Here is a 20,208-nt window from a genome sequence, read left to right on the forward strand (position 1 = left end):
CTTGACTGGGAGCCAATGTAGGTCAGCGAGCACATAGGTGATAGGAGAACGAGTCTTGGTGCGAGTTAAGCCATGGACAGCTGAGTTTTGGATGACTTCAAGTTTACAGAGGGTAGAATGTGGGAGACCAGCCATGAGTGCATTGAATAGTCAAGACTAGAGGTAACAAAGGTGTGAATGAGAGTCTCAGCAGCAGATGAGCTGAGACGGGGCAAAGTCGGGCAATGTTACGGAGGTGGAAATACCCTCTCTTAGTGATGGCATAAATATGAAATCGGAAGTTCATCTTGGAGTCAAATGTGACACCAAGGTTGCGAACAGAGTGGCTTAGTCTCAGACTATTGCCAGGCAGAAGAATGGAGTTGGAATGGGGAACAAAATGAAAGGCTTCAGTCTTTCTAATATTTGATTGGACAAAACTTCTGCTCATCTAGTATTGGATGTCAGATAAGCAGTCTACTAATTTAACAACAGTAGAGGAGTTGAGAGAAGTGGTGGTGAGGCAGAGCTGGGTATTGTCGACGTACATGTGAAAAATAACACTGTGCTTTCAGATGATGTTGCCAAGGGGCAGTTGAGAAATAGGAGGGGAACAACGATAGATCCTTGGGGCACACCATAGAGTCATAGAGTTATACAGCACAGAAACAGGCCCATCGGCCCATCTTGTCTGTGCCGGCCATCTCAGGCACCTAACTATTCTAATCCCATTTTCCAGCACTTGGCCCGTAGCCTTGTCTGCTATGGCGTTTCAAGTGCTCATCTAAATACTTCTTAAATGTTGTGAGGGTTCCTGCCTCCACCACCTCTTCAGGCAGTGTGTTCCAGATTCCAACCACCCTCTGGGTGAAAAATGTTTTCCTCAACTCCCCTCTAAACCTTCTGCCCCTTACCTTAAATCTATGTCCCCTGGTTATTGACCCCGACGCTAGGGGAAAAGTTTCTTCCTATCTAACCTATCAATGCCCCTCATAATTTTGTATACCTCAATCATATCCCTTCTCAGCCTTCTCTGCTCTAAGGAAAACAACCCTAGCCTTTTCAGTCTCTCTTCATAGTTGAAATGCTCCAGTCCAGGCAACATCCTGGTGAATCTCCTCTGCACCCTCTCCAATGCAGTCACATCCTTTCTATAGTGTGGTGCCCAGAACTGCACACAGGACTCCAGCTGTGGCCTAACTAACGTTTTATACAGCTCCATCATAACCTCCCTGCTGTAATATTCTATGCCTCAGCTGATAAAGGTAAGTATCCCATATGCCTTCCTAACCACCTTATCTACCTGTGCTGCTGCCTTCAGTGATCGATGGACAAGTACATCAATGTCCTACTGACCCTCTGTACTTCCTATGATCTTACCATCCATTGTATATTCCCTTGCCTTGTTAGTCCTCCCAAAATGCATAACCTCACACTTCTCAGGATTAAATTCCATTTGCCACTGTTCCGCCCATCTTACCAGCCTATCTATATCGTCCTGTAATCTAAGGCTTTCCTCCTGACTATTTACGACACCACCAATTTTCGTGTCATCTGCGAACGTACTGATCGTACCTCCTATAGTCACATCTAAATCATTAATGTACCAGAGGCAACAGTGCAGGAGCAGGAAGAGAAGCCATTGCAACTGATTCCCTGTTTATGATCAGATAAGAATGGTGAGTGCAGTCCGATCCGGGTGGAGCACAGTGGAGAGGTGATGGAGGAGGATAATGTGATCAACTGTGCCAAAAGCTGCAGACAGGTCGAGAAGGATGAAGAGGGAAAGTTTACCTTTATTATAGTCACATAGGATGTCATTTGTGACTTCGATAAGAGCTGTTTTGGTACTCTGGCACATGCAGAAACCTGATTGGAGGGATTCCAAGAGCAACTATATCTTGCCAACAGAAAGCATCTAGCACTGGGTAACAAAGAGTCTCTTCACTTTCCAATTGGCTGTGGGAAGCAACATACAGTCTAATATTTTATCGAGTGTATCTTAAGGTAACTTAAGGGGGACGACTTGTGCATGGCCTGCATGAGAAGTTTTGGGTTGCTGCTTCCCCTTGCAACCTATTGGGAGCATTGGTGGGAAAGCGGCCACAGTGAGGATACATATCGGGCAATGGGGAGGGGAGCGGGGCAGTAGAAGGCGAGAGGTCATGTGATAAAACCTCCAGGAATAGGTCCAACCAGAGTTGGCAACACTATTGCCAGGCCAGCTTAGATGTTTCAACACAATGGCCATGTGTGTGTATGGGTTCTACTTCCAACCCATGTGGTGACATCTCACGTGACATCAGCACTCTGCAGTGTGCCTTGGGAGAGTGCAGTCTCCTCCAGTGGATACTGCCAATGAAGTTCTCACCATTAGCATCCACGATTTCACACTTTGCCACTTTGGTGGCAGCTCAAACAATCCTGGACTCCAGGGGATCAAAGTTTGGATAGACAGGCATCCACCTTGGACAGGTTGGTGGAGAATTTGGCAGGGGGCCTTGAAGGAGACCCTAATCATCTGCAGTCTGCTCTCCTGCAGTGCAGTGGAAGTGCGGAGGCCAGAGCCCCACAGGAGCGGCCTTGGCGTGATGCGGGGAGTGGGCGCTACTTGTTATCCTCTCTTGGGAGATCAGTGTAGTCACCTTATCCAACCCCTCAGCTGCTTCCCACCATGTTGCCAGCAAGTCAGCTGGGCCAGACTGCCCCAGCAGCAGTCGAGTTGTGTTGCATCTTGCAGTCACCAGCTACAAGGATCTGAAGGGTCCCAACATGAGGAATAACAGCTTTGCCAAGCTACTAAGGCAGCACTTTGCAGGAGTCTCTTTTTATTATTTGTTCTTGGGATATGAGCCTTGTTGACAAAGCCATTATTTATTGTCCATCTCTAATTGTCCTTGAGAAGGTGGTGATGAGTCGCCTCTTGAACTGCTGCAGTTCATGTGGTGTAGCTGCACCCACATTGCTTTTTTCTGTAGTGGTTTGCTACAACTGAGTGGCTTGTTACCTATTTCAGTGGGCAGTAAACAGTCAACCACATTGCTGTTTGATCAGAGACATGTGTAGGCCAGATCGAATAAGAGTGGTAAATATCCTCCCCTGAAGGTGAATAGTGAACCAGATGGGTTTTTACGACAATTAATAGTTTCATGATAATTATTAATGAGACTAGCATTTCATTCCAGGTTTATTAATTAATTGCATTTAAATTCCCCTAGAGGGAAAAAAAACAAATAAGAGAAGCAAAGAGAGAGAGCATGAAAAGAGACTGGCAGCTAACATTAAAGGACATCCCAAAGTTTTCTATAGACATATCAATAGTAAAAGGGTGGTAAAAGAAGGAGTTGAGCTGATTAGGAACCATATAGGGGATTTACACATGCAGACAGAAGGCATAGCTGAGGTATTAAATGAATAATTTGCATCTGTCTTTACCAAGGAAGAAGATGCAACCCAAGCAATGGTGAAAGAGGAGGCAATTCAGACACTAGAAGGGTTTAAAATTGATAAGGAGGACGTATTACATAGACTGTCTGTACTTAAAGTGGATAAATCTCTAGGACTGGATGAGATGCATCCAAGGATACTGAGGGAAGTGAGAGTGGAAATCGCGGAGGCACTGGCCATAATTTTTCAGTCTTCCTTAGACTTGGGGGTGGTGCCAGAGGACTGGAGAATTGCAAACATTACACCCTTGTTCAAAAAAGGGTGTAAAGATAAGCCCAGCTACTACAGGCCATTCAATTTAACTTCGCTGGTGGGGAAACTTCTAGAAGGAATAATTCCGGACAAAATTAATAGTCACATGGACAGACGCGGGTTAATTAAAGAAAGCCAGCAAGAATTTATTAAGGGAAAATCATGTTTAACTAACTTGCTGGAGTTTTTTGATGGGGTAACAGACAGAGTTGATATGGTGTACATGGACTTTCAAAAGGCGTTTGATACAATGTCACATAACAGACTTGTGAGCAGAGTTATGGCTCATGGAATAAAAGGGACAGTAGCAACATCAATATGAAATTGGCTGAATGAAAGGAAACAAAGAGTAGTGGTTAATGGATGTTTTTCTGACTGGAGGAAGGTTTGTATTGGAATTCCCCAGGGATCAGTGTTGAGGCCCTTGCCTGATATATATTAATGACCTAGACCTTGGTGTACAGGGCATAATGTCAAAGTTTGCAAATGATATGAAACTTGGAAGCGTTGTGAACTGTGAGGAGGATAATGTAGAACTGCAAAAGGACATAGACAAGTTGGTGGAATGGGCAGACAGGTGACAGCTGAAGTTCAATGCAGAGAAATGTGAAGTGATTCATTTTGGTAGGAAGAACATGGAGAGACAATATAAAATAAAGGGTACAATTCTAAAGGGGGTGCAGGAGCAGAGGGACCTGGGTGTATAAGTGAATGTCATTGAAGGTGGCGGGACAGGTGGTGAGAGTGGTTAATAAAGCATACAGTATCCTGGGCATAGAGTATAAGAGCAAGGAGGTTATGCTGAACTTGTATAAGACACTAGTTCTGCCTCAGCTGGACTTTTGCGTCCAGTTCTGGGCGCCACACTTTAGGAAAGACATGAGGGCATTGGAAAAAGTACAGGAAAGACTCGCGAGAATGGTTCCAGGGATGAGGAACTTCAGTTATGAAGATAGATTGGAGAAGTTAGGACTGTTTTCCTTGGAGAGGAGAAGGCTGAGAGGTGATTTGATAGGGATATTCAAATCATGTGGGGTCTGGACAGAGTAGATAGAGACAAACTATTCCCACTCGTGAAAGGATTGAGAACGAGAGGGCACAAATTTAAAGTATTTGGTCAGAGAAGCAAAAGCGACATGAGGAAAAACTTTTTCACACAGTGAGTGGTTAAGGTCTGGAATGCGCTGCCTGCGAGTGTGGTGGAGTCAGGTTCAATTGAAGCATTCAAAAGGGAATTAGATGGTTATGTGAACAGGAAGAATGTGCAGGATTACGGTAAGAAGGTGGGGGAATGGCACTAAGTGAATTGCTCTTTCGGAGAACTGGTGCGGATACGATGGGCTGAATGGCCTCCTTCTGTGCTGTAACAATTTGGTGATTTTACCAGGTGTGATTTGAACTCGTGTCTCCAGAGCATATTTTATTACATTAAAAGTGATATCAAAATACAGGTTGCTGTAGAAAGAAACGTGACAGTGAGAAAAAATGAAAAAAACACAATATAACCACAGCATTTTCCTTTTATTGGTTTTATTTGTATAATTATGTGATGTACGAAAGACAATGTTCTTACAGGATTTATTTCACTAGCTGAATCTATATATACACATTTTGTGAAAAAAATTGGCTACTTGCAATGTTATCACTGTGGCTTGGAGTTCACTGATATCAAGTCGAACAGATGCAGCCTGGAGCATTTAGGTGGAGTGTGTTTTAATTGATCTTGCCTCACATGTTATTCTGTATCAGTTTGGAATATGAAAACTTTGAGTATAGATGGGTGCTACCAGCTGTTGCTAAGGCCAGACAGGAAAAAAAATAATACTGGCTTTTAAAAAAAAATTACAAATCATGAATTAAAATTTTACAACTTCCACTTCCTAAAGTTAATCCACTAGACTTGTAGCCCAATCAACGTTGGTGAAGGCATAAAAATGCAAAATTATGATTCGTCAAAGAGGCCCTTAAAACATTATACAGTTTTTTCAAAAAAAAATTGCCTATGAAAAAATACAGCTTTGTTTTACAGAAATGTATCAAAATATATCAGAATTTCAAACGATACAATGGAGTACTGGTATAGTTAAATGCCATTGTAGTGCCACGTTTCTCAGGAGTCTGGTTAATGCAGATACTTGAGAATCTTTGCCGGTAGTGACTTGTTTAGGAAAAAGAGATGTAGGCAGACTTTCTTCTTCTGGAAAAAAGAGGTAAGTGCTGGTTTAGGCAGATGGTACATTACAACTTAATGCACTATGATTGTCAGCTGTGGCTCAGAAAGCGAGCGCACTAACCCACTAAAGTCAAAAGGATCTGGGTTCATATCTCACTCTGGAGACATATGCACAAAATCTAGGCTCACAGTCCCTGTGCAGTACTGAGGGAGTGCTGCACTATTGGAGGTGCCATCTTTTGGTTGCGACATTAAACTGAGCCTCAGATGGGTGTAAAAGATCCCACGGTGCTATTTCGAAGAAGCGCAGGGGAGTTCTCCTTGGTGTCCTGTCCAATATTTATACCCTCAACCAACATAAATTAAAGATTATCTGGTTATTATCACACTGCTGTTTGTGAGATCTTGTTGTGTACAAAATGTCTGTCACATTTCTTACATTACAACAGTTACTATACTTGAAAAGTATTTCATTGGCTGTGAAGTGCTTTGGGATATCCTGAGGTTGTGCAAGGTATGATATAAATTCATGTCTTTTTTCTTGGTCCATCCATCCAACATTATGGATTTAAAGTCAGCTTTGACAAGAGGTGAGAGACAGAGCTGTTAAACCGTGCACAAAATGATTAATCCTGGAAAGGGGACCTTGGTTCAAACCAGTGAAAGATAAGGTCAGAAAATGATGGCAGGATGTAAACTCACACACAAGTAAAATAATTAACATGAGCAATCAACAAATAAAAGATGTGGGAAACCCAGAGAATGTGAGCCAATGAGGTTGTCTATACTCCTGGTGTTGACTTCTGTCTTTCTTTGATCAGACTCCCTGGGCCACTGGAACCTGTTCCACTTTGCCAGGTTTTCATGCTGTCCTCCTCCAACTTAGGGAACCTGCTTCAACTATTCACTTTCCCTGCCCCTCATATGTTTCTCTCCTCATGTTTCCTTTTGTCATATGTAATTATCAGAATATTCAGTTAAACAATCTCCCACTCTCCACCTAATCACTTTACACCTCTTTCTTTCTTTGTGTATGTGTTACTGACCCACGCTGATCCCTTTCTCTCACTCTGTTCCTTCTTCTAAGCTGCATATCTGTAAAATCATCCATTTCTGATGCAGGCCCAGACCTGAAATGCCAATATATATCCTATCTTTACAGATGCTGTCTGACTTGCTGAGGCTTTGATGCGAAACAAACATCTGGGCATGATCACAGAATTGGGGTCACCAACTCTAGTCGGCCATATTTCTGGAGGTTTCATACATGACCTGCTAACTCTAACTGTCCTACCCCCCACATCTTGTCATTGGTACATCCTCAAGACCCACTGCCCTCCCCATGGCCAAATGGAAAGAGAACAGTCTCTGTAGCCTCAATACTAAACCCATCATGATAGGTGGGAGAGGGTCGTGTGGGAGTAGCTAAAGCCTTAAATACAGGGAATGTGTCTCCAACACACTGCACACGTGCCCTTTTTTCTGGCGGTGGGTTTCGTGGTGTGCGAGTGTCCTGCTCTGGAGAGGTGGGACACTTCATGAACATATCTAAACCAGGCTTCTACTGTATGACTGGAGCTTGATTTAAAATTAACAGCAGCTGCGCAGGTTTCCCAGAGGCTGGCAGTCAAAGGAAGTCGGGAACTGCCAGCTCCATCAGGTAACTGCCTTTTCCAGCACTCCTTGTGGGCCAAGAGGAGCAGGAATGCTCCTCCCACTCCAGCCCTTTAAGGAAGCCTTCAGCCTTCCCACTGCCAATCGCAGCTTCTCCCACTAGCCCCTTCATAAGCCCTGGTCACCAACCTCTCCCCCCTCCGATTGCTGGGGACCGTCCCCAGGGGTCCTGGGCTGCAGCTTCCTGACACTGGTTTACCTCCTGCCCACTAATTTTGACAGGACTTCCACGTTCCTTGCCAATGCCTTCCCCTCTCCCCCACTAAATTTCAGGTCTTTTGTTACCCAAATGGATTCACCTTGATTGTCAATGAAATGGCTTTTATCCTCCCCATCTCCAAAGTGGTCCAAGAAAGGAGAAACATCATTTTTTTTAATGCTAGGATTTTTCTCCTGGGTGCTGCTTGCAACAGTGTCCAGGAGATTAATCTTTAATTTATGGAGACTCCAGGGAAATCTTGCAGGGTTGGCAAACCCATAATAGAATCACTCAACCAAGTATATGCTTGATTGGGGCTCGCAACTGTAGATTCTTTCTGATGAGATGAACTAAGCCGAAGTAACTGGACCGTCCTGAACCATAACTGCTGTGTCTTTCACACACACATTGTCTCTGAAGTGTAGCAGCATCAGGTGTATGTGCGTTTAATTCTAACTAGAACCACGTTTGAATATTTTTGCACATCTATTTCAGGGATGGGGATTTTTTTATTCATTCACAGGATGGGGTGTCGCTGGCACTTATTGCCTATCCCTAATTGCCCTTGGGAAAGTAGTGGTGAGCAATGCCTAGAACCTTTGCAGTAGGTGTGGTGTAGGTACACCCATAGTGCTGTTAGGAAGGGAGTTCCAGGATATCAACCCAGTGATGATGAAGGAATGGCGATATATTTCCAACTCAGGATGGCCTGTGACTTGGAGGGAACTTGCAGGTGGTGCTGTTCCCATGTGTCTGCTCCCCTTGTCCTTCTAGGTAGTAGAGGATGTGTGTTTGGAAGGTGCTGTCGGAGGAGCCTTGGTGAGTTGCTGCAGTGCATCTTGTATATGGTACACACTGCTGTCACTGTGCACTGGTGTTGGAGAGAGTGAATGTTTAAAGTGGTGGATGGGGTGCCAATCAAGAGAGCTCTTTGTCCTGGATGATGTTGAGCTTTTTGAGTGCTGTTGGAGCTGCACCCATCCAGGCAGGTGGGGAGTATTCTATCACACTCCAGACTTGTGCCTCATAGGAGTGGACAGGCTTTAGAGAGTCAAGAGGTGAGTTACCTGCATAGAATTCCCAGCCTCTGACCTGCTCTTGTTGCTACAGCATTTATGTGGCTCCAGATAAGTTTCTGGTCCACGAGCTGAGAGTACATTTAAGCTGGTATTTCCATAGAAGCTTTTGCAATTGTTTTCACAATTGTATTTCATTCTATTGGCTGGGTTAAGGTGGAGCTGCGGCATAGAACATTGCAGAGCTGTGAATATTATTGTTGCCCCACAGTGTTTCTCAGTGGAATGTGTTACCTTGTTTAACCATGGCCCAACAAGACAGAATACTCCCTCCTTTCAACTGGATAAAATGGTTTGGCATCAAAAACAGGCAGGATCTTTCTGGCAAAATGTTTAAAAGAAGAAGTGTGTGTTTGGGAGTACAATCTGTTTAAAGTCTTCCCCATTATCTATTCACAGAACATTGAGAAGAACGGTGCCCAAGCAGGTTGAGTATTATTTTTTAAACTTGCTTCCAAAAGAGCATTCAAGTCGAGGTGATGAAAACCGTGGTATGGGGAGATAGAGCACTTCACCTAAACATCAAGAATGAAGCTGAAAAACAAAAGTAGCAAAGCAGGAACATCACTGTAGCAGAGAATGGGAGAAAAACAGAAGACTTGGAGCGTAATTCAAGTGCGAGATATTCATGTTACGGGCAACAATAGATGAACCTGGGGCTGCAAAGGTACTGCAATCAGAAGTCTTAAAGAGACCATGATCCTTTAATTGCCTTTACTGATCCAATTTGCAACATGCCACCAACATTTGATGGTCAACATTGCTAAACAGCATTCGTCCGTGCTGCTTGGTGCAGCTACATGAAGTCGGCACAATAATACATGAATGCTACAGCGAAAATCAAATAAAAATTTGCTTAGAAACGCAAGGGTAGATTTCCCAAGTCTGTTATGTGCACCGGTTCTCTCCAGCTTCATGGCCAATATTTCTCCCTTTACCAACATCACTGAAAAACAGATTACCTGCTCAGTTATTTTGTCACTATTTGTGGGAGCTTGCTGTGTGCAGCAAGCACCCACACACAGCAGTGACATAAATGTTCAAATAAGCTGCTGTTGTGGGTGTCAGCAGTGGCTCAGTTAGTAGCCCTCTTGCCTCTGAGTCGGAGGTTTTGGGTTCATGTTTCACTCCAGAGACCCGAGCTCAAAATCTAGGCTGACACTCCATGGCAGTACTGAAGGAGTGCTGCAGTGTTGGAGGTGTCTTTTAGATGAGGTTACACTGAGGCCCGTATGCTCTCCAAGCTGGATGTAAAAGATCCCATAGCATTATTTCAAAGAACTTCAGGGGAGTTCTTCCCAGTATCCTGGCCAATATTTATCCCTCAACCAATATCACTAAAACAAATCAGGTCGTCATCGATTTGCTGTTTGTGGGAGCTTGCTGAGTGCAAATTGGCGGCCACATTTCCTACATTACAACAGTGACTACACTTCAGAAAAGTACTTCATTGGTTGTAAAGTGCTTTGGGGCAACCTGAGGTTGTGAAAGGTGCTATTTAAATGAACGTCTTTCCTTTCAATTTGACTGCTGCATTTCCTACATTAATCAGGGAGTGGTTGAGGTGAATAGCATAGGTACATTTAAGGGGAAGGTAGATAAGCACAAGAGGGAGAAAGGAATAGGATATGTTGATAGAGTGAGATGTATTTGGGTGGGAGGAGGCTGGTGTGGATCTTAAACCCCAGCACAGACTTGTTAATGGCCTGTTTCTATGTTGTAAAATTCGAAGTAATTCCACATGTAAAATCCCCTTGTAAACAGTCCTGCACACTTTCTGCCACCCCTTCTGGTGAGTTCAGACACAATATGGGCTAAGATGCTCATCCAAGATTTGTAAATGAAGTTCATTCCATGGAACCGGCAGGGTCAGAACACGGGGAGAGTGCAAGAGGACCCTGATAGCGTGGAAGAACCTGACATGGCCAGGGACATGGAGGTCCCGCTGATCTTAAGGACAGGAACCTTGTTCAAGTAACTTTTTGCAGACTCCCTAATCAGATTGACAGCCTAGCCGATGGATGGTAGCAGGAGACTGCAGCCAGGAACCTGTGGACCAGTCGAGGCTGTGATTGGGTCTGGGGGGGGGGGGGATGAGGGAATTTGGGAGCCAGGACATCGGGGCTGGGGGAGGCGGGAGTGAAGCCTTGGTGTTCGTTCAGCTTCATTTAGCACTGAGTTGAGGAGAAATCTCTTCTCTCAGTGGGCTGTGACTCTTTGTGCATCCAAAACTCTAAAGAAAATACCAGTCATTGAGTACAATCGAGGCTGAGGTCAACATACTTTTGGTTGCTAAGGGGATTAAGGGATTTGGGGCCAGGTGGGAAAGTGGAGTTGAGATAAAAGATCAGCTGTGATCTTATTGAATGGTGGAGCAGGCTCGAGGGGCCCTATGGCCTACTGCTGCTGCTATTTCCTATGTTATGTTCCCTTGAAGAGCAGGGAGGATTACAGACAGAACTGCCTGAAGAGGGACACTGGAAGATTACCTATCTGCCCTCTCAGTCATGGAAGGTATATGGCACTGGGAGACGTGTAAGAGATGATGACCAGAGGAATTTCATCACAATAAAAAGACACTATTTGACTTATTTTTTAGCAGCTCGACATTCTACAGTTATAATCTCATCTAGCCAATTTTCAAATATAGTTTTTTTAAACTAGGACATGAAAGATTAAAATTAAGGAAAATGGACTCACCTGGAGCAGTCATTGCCACTCCAACTAGGCAGGCAGTGACACCGATCAGGTCGAATGCATTTGCCACCATTTAAACAGGGAGACTGACACACAGCTAATTAATGGACAGAAATGAGATCAGTTAAATTGAATCAACAAAACATTGGACAGTTCACATGGCTACATCTATGTCTTTAGGTACATTGTACAGCAACCCGCCACTCCACAATAAAACAAATCAAGTGAACGAGCAATTGATGCTGTCTAACCTGTCACAATTTATTGGTAATTTTGAAGCATGAATAAGACTTGACTTGACTTGATCTGAACAAACCTTCATGAAATTAAAGTGTGGATGTTAAACCACCAGTTTCCTAGAAACTGTCTGACTCAAAGGTAAAGGAGCGTGAGAAGGTTAAGGGAAGTTTTGATACAGATCTTTAAAATTACAAAGGGTTTTGACAGAGTCAATGAGGAGAATCTGTTTCCACTGGCATGAGAGTCGGTAACCAGAGGGCGGAGGTTTAAGGTCATTGGCAAAAAAGGGGAAGGAAGAGGAGAAATATTTTAATGCAGTGAGTTGTGATCTGGAATGAATACATGGGTGGTGGAATCAGATTCAATGGTAACTTTCAAAAGGGAATTGGATAAGTACTTGAAATGGGAAAAATCTGTCAGGCTATGGGGAAAGAGCAGGGTGGGTGGTTGGAGGTCGTGGTGGAAATGGGACGAATTGCATAGCTCTTTTAAAGAGCTGACACAGAAATGATGGGCCAAATGGCCTTCTTCGGTGCTGTAAGATTCATTTCAGATCCACTTGCAATGCGACACTTTAGACTCTAAAGCAACCTTACCACGCTGGCATCGTGAGCCAGTCCACCCTGATGGGCAATCACACTGGTACGGTGCTAAACAGAGGCCTCCATTCAAACATGGCAGGATACAGATCGCTGAGGTAAAGAGAATAAAGGCACATTTTACATAAAGAACACACATGGCCAAAACAGCACAGTACAGCACAAAACAGTACAGTCCCCATTTCGCTGTGACATCTTTAGTTTGAAACTTGGGAGTTCCATTATTTCAGGCATTCATTGACTGCCTGGCAATGAACAGACAGAGTGTTTGTGATTCGTGTTAATCGAATATTTTTAGATTCTCAACACTGCTTCCAGGACTCCAAGCCCATGAAAATGCTACATTATTGGCGGTTGCCTCAGGAATGCAACATAGGCTTGGCTTGAATATAACAGCAAATTTATGTTAAAAGAATCGTTGTGTGAGGTTGTTTTCTGCAGCTTACCTGAAATGCACTGAGCCCATTTACTCAGTAACAAACGATGCAAATACAAACACACAAAACTGACAGGCTGCAAAAGACCGGCTGGTTCATCAAGCCCGCCCCAAACACTCATGACGGCTGGAAAAATCATGACTCAACACTTGCTCCCTTTCTACCCACCCTGCCAACTCCCTTCCCCACTTCCCCCATATCCATGTTACGTCCTGGATGCTGCAGTGTATCTTGTAGATGATACACACTGCTGCAACAGTGCACAGGTGGTGGAGGGAGTGAATGTTTAACGCAAGTAGAGCATGGCTACCTGACCCAAACCCGATCAGACCTGATGACATGTCGCGTTCGGGTCGGGTTGGGTCGGGTCTCTCTTCTGGGTCTGGCATTCGGCTTGGGTTGTGTCGGGCTGGGTTGGACACAGTGCTACCTTTTGCTCAGGGAGGGAAATGCTTCAAAATTTTAACAGCCTGGACGTCAAGACGGGAAACGTGCATCCAGACTCCACACTAGTCTGCAGTGAGCGATTCCATTCAAGGTAGAGCACAACCTCTTTGATATAATTAACTTCATTCCGGTAGTCGGGTCGGGACGGGCATGGGAAAAAATCAAAGGACTCCGGCTGGGTCGGGTTTGGGTTGGATGTGGTTCTGTTGGGCCCGGATCGGATTTCAATTGCACACCTGAGCAGACCTTTAAAGGCAGGGGTCAGAAACCTTAATAAGAAGAACAGGCATTTTAAAAATTTAGTCAAAAACGCAATATCTTAAGAGCTGCAATGCTGTTACTCAAGTGCCAATAATAATGAAGAACAAGACAAAGACACATTTCAACAACATTTTAAAGATTTTTACAAACAAGTTGTTAATTGAATACTTTCTCACAAATACAATGTTAATTTTTTTAAAAATGGAACAGGCCATTTAATTATCATCAAAATGGGTTTGATCGATCAAGGTCGGGAGCTGCATGAGTTCTTAATTACCAACATGTGGCTCCAGAGCCACAGGTTGCAGACCCTTGGTCTAAGGTGTTGGATGTGATGCCAATTGGCTGCTTTGTCCTGGATGGTGTCGAGCTTCTTGAGTGTTGTTGGAGCTGCACCCATCCAGGCAAGTGGAGAGTATTCCATCACTCTCCTGACTTATGCCTTGTAGATGGTGGACAAGGTTTGGGGAGTCAGGAGGATTTACTAAAGCTCAGCCATGACCGTTCCCCACTGCATTGACTGAACCTTTTTTAAAACTGCCTTTGCTGGTGGTCCTGAATTTTAGCATTGTTCAAAATAAAGATTTTTTTGGAATGATTTTTCCAAATTCACCCAGATTTTTAGATCCAATTTTTCCCACTTGATAGTCTGCTGATTTTACATTGAAATAAAACTCAAGAAACATCAGGGTTTTAAATTGGCAATTAAAAAAATGGTGTTTAATAAAGAGAGACTTCTATTTCTTTCTTGCCTCTCAGAACCTCAGGATGTTCCAAAGTGCTTTACAACTAATGAAGTCCTTTTTGATTGCACTGTTGTAATGTAGGAAAACCAGCAGCCAATTTGTGCACAGCAAGCTCCCACAAACAGCAATATGATGATGACCAGAAAGACTGTTTTTTTTAGTGATGTTGCCTGAGGGATAAATATTGGCCCCAGGACACCAGGAAGAAACTCCCTGGCTCTTCCTCAACTAATGACCCATGGAATCCTTCACATCCACCTGAAAGGGCAGACGAGACCTCGGTTTAATGTCTCATCTGAAACACGACACCTCCCTTACCCTTTCTGGTGCAACAAAGGCCCTGCTTTTTTTGGCGTTATGAGATGGGCTCCCTCTGTAAAGCAGGAATGCTGCTGGAAGGCCCACCTTGCCTACAGAATTGACCTCCAACCCAGCAGAAGGGATTTGAGTCATGTAGGCTTGGGGAGGGTGACTGCTAGTCATTTCATTCATACATGAGTACCATGGCATTCAATTACATGGTGACGTCAAATATTGGAATTTTGTCATTGTAATACATACATGCAGGCTCTACTCTATCTCTCTCCCACCTTAACAACTCATTGACAATGGACAATGATCCCCAACACATACCAGAGCTGTTTAAACATGTTTAATAATTGGATTACATACCAATCAAATCAAAGAATTATGCTGGCAATGTCATTAGGCAGCCTTGCTTAAGGACTGACAAAAGTAAGTTTTGCATATAGTTGTAGCATTTCAGTTTAGAATGAAAGCAAGTTTGCTGGTCTCCAAGGCAAGTGACAAGAAAATAATTACAGGCTTTAGACAGCGGAAATAATTCTGGTGCTATCAAATTATTATTTGCTTTGACAACAGGAGCTTTCCAGCCCATGATTTTGATGCTTCCCTACCGCCCCTGCCCCTCTCCCCCTCCCTGGAGAAAACAGGGAGGGCCTGGCAATACATTAGAACATTACAGCGCAGTACAGGCCCTTCGGCCCTCGATGTCGCGCCGACCTGTGAAACCATCTGACCTACACTATTCCATTTTCATCCATATGTCTATCCAATGACCACTTAAATGCCCTTAAAGTTGGCGAGTCTACTACTGTTGCAGGCAGGGCATTCCACGCCCCTACTACTCTCTGAGTAAAGAAACTACCTCTAACATCTGTCCTATATCTATCACCCCTCAACTTAAAGCTATGTCCCCTCGTGTTTGCCATCACCATCCGAGGAAAAAGACTCTCACTATCCACCCTATCTAACCCTCTGATTATCTTATATGTCTCTATTAAGTCACCTCTCCTCCTCCTTCTAAAATTCTTATTCTTCTTGTAAGATACCTCCTTGGCCTTACCCCTCCCTATCTCTGTAACTGCCCCCAGACCTACAACCCTCTGAGAACTCTGTGTTTCCCCAGTTCTGGACTCCTGGACATAGCTGATTTTCTTCACCCCAGCACTGGAGACCGTGCCTTCAGCTGCCTAGACCCTAAAGTTCTGGAATTCCCTCCCCAAACCTCTCCACTTCTCTCTCCTCCTTTAAGATACTCCTTAAAGCTGTCTCTTTCACCAAGCTTTTGCCGATTAGCCCTAATATCCCTTTCTTTCTGATTATGTTCCTGTTCTGCACCTTGGGATGTTTTACTACATTAATGGTGCTATATAAATGTAAGTTATTCTACATGGATCCTCATCCCTTTTCAGTGAATGAATTGCATAATCGGGTTCCAGGAGAGGTCAGTAATGCACGGTCCTCCAACCTTTGTAATCCCTTTTGAGTTCCTCAACGTTCTCTGGGGTCAGCAGTGTCGCATTGAGCTTCCACGTCCCTCTGCCAACCCGCTGGTCGTCCTGTAAGTGACAGTCGGCCAGTAAGAGGCAGTGGTCGGAGAAGAACACCGGCTTGACGTCGGTGGATCCGACCGTGACAGCACGGGACACAAACAGGAAGTCAATCCTGGAACAGGCAGACCCGTCCGATCTTGACCATGTGTATCTGCGCTGCGCTCCGTCTGCAGGTTTGCTGAAGACGTCGTGCAGTTTGGCATCTTTAACTGTTTCTATTAGGAATCTGGACGTAGCGTCCAGTTTGCTGTCGTCACTGCCGGATCGTCCAGCCGCATCGATGATGCAGTTGAAGTCACCGCCTAGGATGACCGGCCTGGACGTCGCCAGCAGCAGTGGGAGCTGCTGGAAGACGGTCAGCCGCTCGCTGCGTTGTACCGGGGCGTAAACGTTGATCAACCGGAGCGGAGCGTTGTTGTACATCACGTCTGCTACGAGGAGGCGGCCGCCCACCACCTCCTTAACTTCAGAGATGGTGAAGTTACCTCCCCGCAGCAGAATACCCAGGCCGGAGGAACGGCAGTCATTACCCCCCGACCAGATCGATGGCCCGTGGGACCACCATCGCGACCACTGCCTGTAGGTGCTGAGGTGTGGTATTCCACACTCCTGCAGAAACAGTAGGTCAGCTTTGACCTTGGCAAGGTAATCCAAGGTTGAAACACATCGCGTAGTCGATTTAATGCTACGCACATTAATGGAAGCAATTCTTACACCCATTTTTTACTAAAAATTAGTTGTTGCTTCCCATACCATTTGTCCTCGCTAGTCCCAGTCCTTCCCCTTCGGGATGTTCCTGCATACCCATCGTGTGCGCAAGCAGTTTCACGCTGGTTGGGCTCAGAAACCCCTCCTGATTTTTCCTGCAGGGTTTGTGCCGCTCGGGTGACATCGGGGGGGTCTTGTAGGCAGAGAGCATTGGGTCGTCCTCAGCTGCTTCCATCTGTTCCTCCTCGAAAACATCACAGCTCCCGGTCTCCCGGAGCTCAGGTGCGCCAGACGTGTCTTTGCTCCCGGTGTCCCGGAGCTGAGATGCGTTGGCCACGTCGTTACGTGTGGGGCACTGGGGTTGGGGCACGCCGGGCCCATCACAGCTTCCAGTGCCCGGGGGCTGGGATGCTTTATCATCCATCTCGGAGTTCTGCCGCCTCTTTTGAAGGGGCTGTCGTTCCAGCATTTCCCCGTCCAGTGAAGAGGAGTTGTTGCAGTCTGATTCAGAAGAGAGCCTCCTCTTGCCACTGGTTTGGGTGGTGGCTTTGGGATGTTTTTTCTTTGTGGTTTTCCTCTGGACCACTTGCCACTGACCTGTTTGTCCATCTGCTGCCTCCTCCTCCATTGATTCTGTCTGTGGAGGAGGGGTTTCCGGGCGCTGGGTAGGTGCTGGGTCGTTGGTTTCAGCTGCCTCCCCTTCCTTCTCAGGTTGAAGTTCCTCACTGCGGAGAAGGTTGCTGGTCTCCTTTCGAACAGCGGACGCCTTCGTCGAACCTTCTCCCGGCCTTTCCTTGGACCTTGCCGCCTGAGCATAGCTGAGGCAACGTTTGGGGCAGGTCTTGTAGAGATGGCCTGCCGCACCGCACAAGTTGCAACACTTAGTCTGCTTACAGTCCTTGGTCTGATGGCCTTCCTCCTTGCAGTTCTTGCAAACAACCGTGCTGCAGTTGGCTGCCATGTGACCAGATTTGCCACAGGTGCGGCAAACTCTGGGCTGCCCAGCGTAGACCAAGAAGCCTCGACTTCCCCCGATAGCGAAGCTGGAGGGAGGGTGGATGATGGCTCCACTGGGATCTACCTTCAAGGTCACCTTGACCTGCCGCTAGCTGGTCCAGATCCCAAAGGGGTCCTTGACATCAGTGCTGCTGCCGGCCACCTCGACGTACCTGGCGAGAAAGGTGAGTACATCCACCACCGGAACATGGGGGTTGTAGAGGTGAATCGTCACCACCCGGTCCCGTTGTGACAGAAGCGTGAAGAGCGGCTCCGCTGTGAGGATCGACAGTGGCGCCCGGTCCCCTTTCTCCTTGAACGCCTTCAGGAACTTGATGCATCCCGCCACGTTCCGGAACGTCACGTCGAAGTATCCACTGCTGGGGAAATCCTGCAGGCAGAAGACGTCCGTCGCTTGAAATCCGCAGCAATCGAAGAGAATTTTCTTGATGAAGAAGGTGCGATCGACCGGTGCATCTCCTTCCTTGTCCTTCACGACCACCCGAACGGTGTTGCGCACTCCCTGGCCCGAAGCTCGAAAATTGGTTATAGCCATTTTACTCAAAGCTTCCCCAGGATCAAAAGGCAATGATCACGGTCTCTTCTCAATCAAATAAGCACTGATAAGAACAGATACTACACTTGATCTTAGCCAAAAGGCTAAATGAGCTTCTTGGCAGGGCAGCTCTCCCCCATGGCTCAGTCAGTAGCACTGTCACCTCTGAGTCAGAATGTGTGGGTTCATGTCCCAGAGACTTGAGCACATAATCTACACTGACACTCCAATGCTGGTGGAGTGCTGCATTGCCGGAGGTGCTGTCTTTCAGATGAGTTAAACTGAGCCCCCGTCTCTTAGGTGGATGTAAAAGATCCCATGGCACTATTTCAAAGATGAGCAGGGGAGCTCCCCCCCAGTGTCCTGGCCAACATTTATCCCTCAACCAAACATCACTAAAAAACAGATGATCTGGTCATTATCACATTGCTGTTTGTGGGACTTTGCTGTCTGTAAATTGGCTGCTGCGTTTCCTACTTTACAACAGTGACTACACTTCAAAAATACTTCATTGCAGAATTATGAAAGGCACTATATAAATGCAAGAATCTTTTTGACTTTGTGTGGTGGTGTAGAACAGATGATATTGTTTCATCTGCCTGTTGTATGTCAATGCACATTGATGCTTTGCACTGCAGCCCAAAGTCAAAATCACCCTCCTTTCGTTTGTTACACTTCCCGCTCTTCTGTATATTTCTCTCTCTGTTTCATGCATGCTCTCTATTTTTCTCCTCGTGTGTATCTCTCTTATTCTCCCATCTTTCTCTCCGTGTTTTCTCGTTACTCTCTCTGGGTGCTCAGCCCAATTGTAACATTCACACTGCAGCTAAAATCTTAAGGGGAAATAACAGGAGAGAAACAAAGTTCAATGGCCAACTCCGTGACAGAGTCAGCGACACAAATGTCTGATTTAAGCCATGTTACCATTTGAAAGTTTTGTAATAAGTAAAATACAACAAAGGAAAAAGAGTAACTCTCTGGGACTTCAGTGTATTCTACACTGTAACTTGTTGTTCTGACTTTGTTGCACTGTCCTTCTCGTTATGATGTAGCAGGAGCAATGTATAAATTACTTGGGGCTCCCTGTCTCTGATAAGTTTCACACACACACATCCCCACAGATCGCTGACAGCTAAGCACCCAATTCCTGCAACACAATAATGCTCACATCTGACAGACCAGCTTCAATCAGAGCAAAATGTCTTTGCAGTCCAACACATAAGACAAAATAATGCCTGCATGTTGCGGTATTCACCCTGTAAATCTCACCTCTTGTTCTTAACAATTTCAGACTTGTTTAAAAAAATTCTGGAAGCATCTTTGTGCAAACTCCCCATCTCTGGGGAATTCAGGCCAGGACTGGGTCTGAATCCCTAAAGATCGGCACACTGAAGTTTGATTTTACCAAGCATGTTGCATGACTTACTAAATGGGTATTCTGCACTTGAAACTAATGATTGTATTAATATGATTGACTATTTTTGTTAATACTTCCACAAGGAAGAGGTTCCTGCATACAGTGAAACTAGAGCTGCCAACTTTGGTTCGACATGTTGCTGGAGGCTTTGTTCAGTCACCAAGTGCCCCGCCCAGCAAAACCACCCAGTCAAACAGCATTTTCTCCCCATCTTCAATAGTTTTGTAACTAAAGAGGAAAAAAAAATAGATAATTTATTTTTAACGACTTTCCAATATCTTTGTTCTGGGTGTTGCTCACAACAGTGTCCAGGAGATTATTCTTGAATTCCTGGAGACTCCAGGACAAGCCCTGGAGGGTTGGCGACCCTTATCCAAACCATACAGAATACTATTACTAACACTGTCTTAACTGCAGGGATCATCCAGTTACCCTGCACAGCTGAAAG

At 45.3% G+C, this 20,208-nt stretch overlaps 1 protein-coding gene across 3 annotated transcripts in view; it reads right to left on the minus strand.

Annotated features, from left to right (window-relative positions):
* Positions 1–5,191: 5,191 nt before the first annotated feature.
* Positions 5,192–20,208, minus strand: part of svep1 (sushi, von Willebrand factor type A, EGF and pentraxin domain containing 1) — a 292,595-nt gene continuing 277,578 nt past the window's right edge. For all 3 annotated transcript variants that reach the window (XM_068030634.1, XM_068030635.1, XM_068030633.1), the window contains 3 exons: positions 12,334–12,429; positions 11,501–11,594; positions 5,192–5,875 (listed from right to left, as the gene is read on the minus strand). In XM_068030634.1, the coding sequence (XP_067886735.1) occupies positions 5,842–5,875; positions 11,501–11,594; positions 12,334–12,429 (224 nt within the window). In that variant the 3' untranslated portion in view covers positions 5,192–5,841. The remainder of the gene's footprint in view (positions 5,876–11,500; positions 11,595–12,333; positions 12,430–20,208) is intronic.

The sequence above is a fragment of the Heterodontus francisci genome, chromosome 4 (assembly GCF_036365525.1).
Source record: "Heterodontus francisci isolate sHetFra1 chromosome 4, sHetFra1.hap1, whole genome shotgun sequence".
In the NCBI taxonomy this organism is placed as follows: domain Eukaryota; kingdom Metazoa; phylum Chordata; class Chondrichthyes; order Heterodontiformes; family Heterodontidae; genus Heterodontus; species Heterodontus francisci.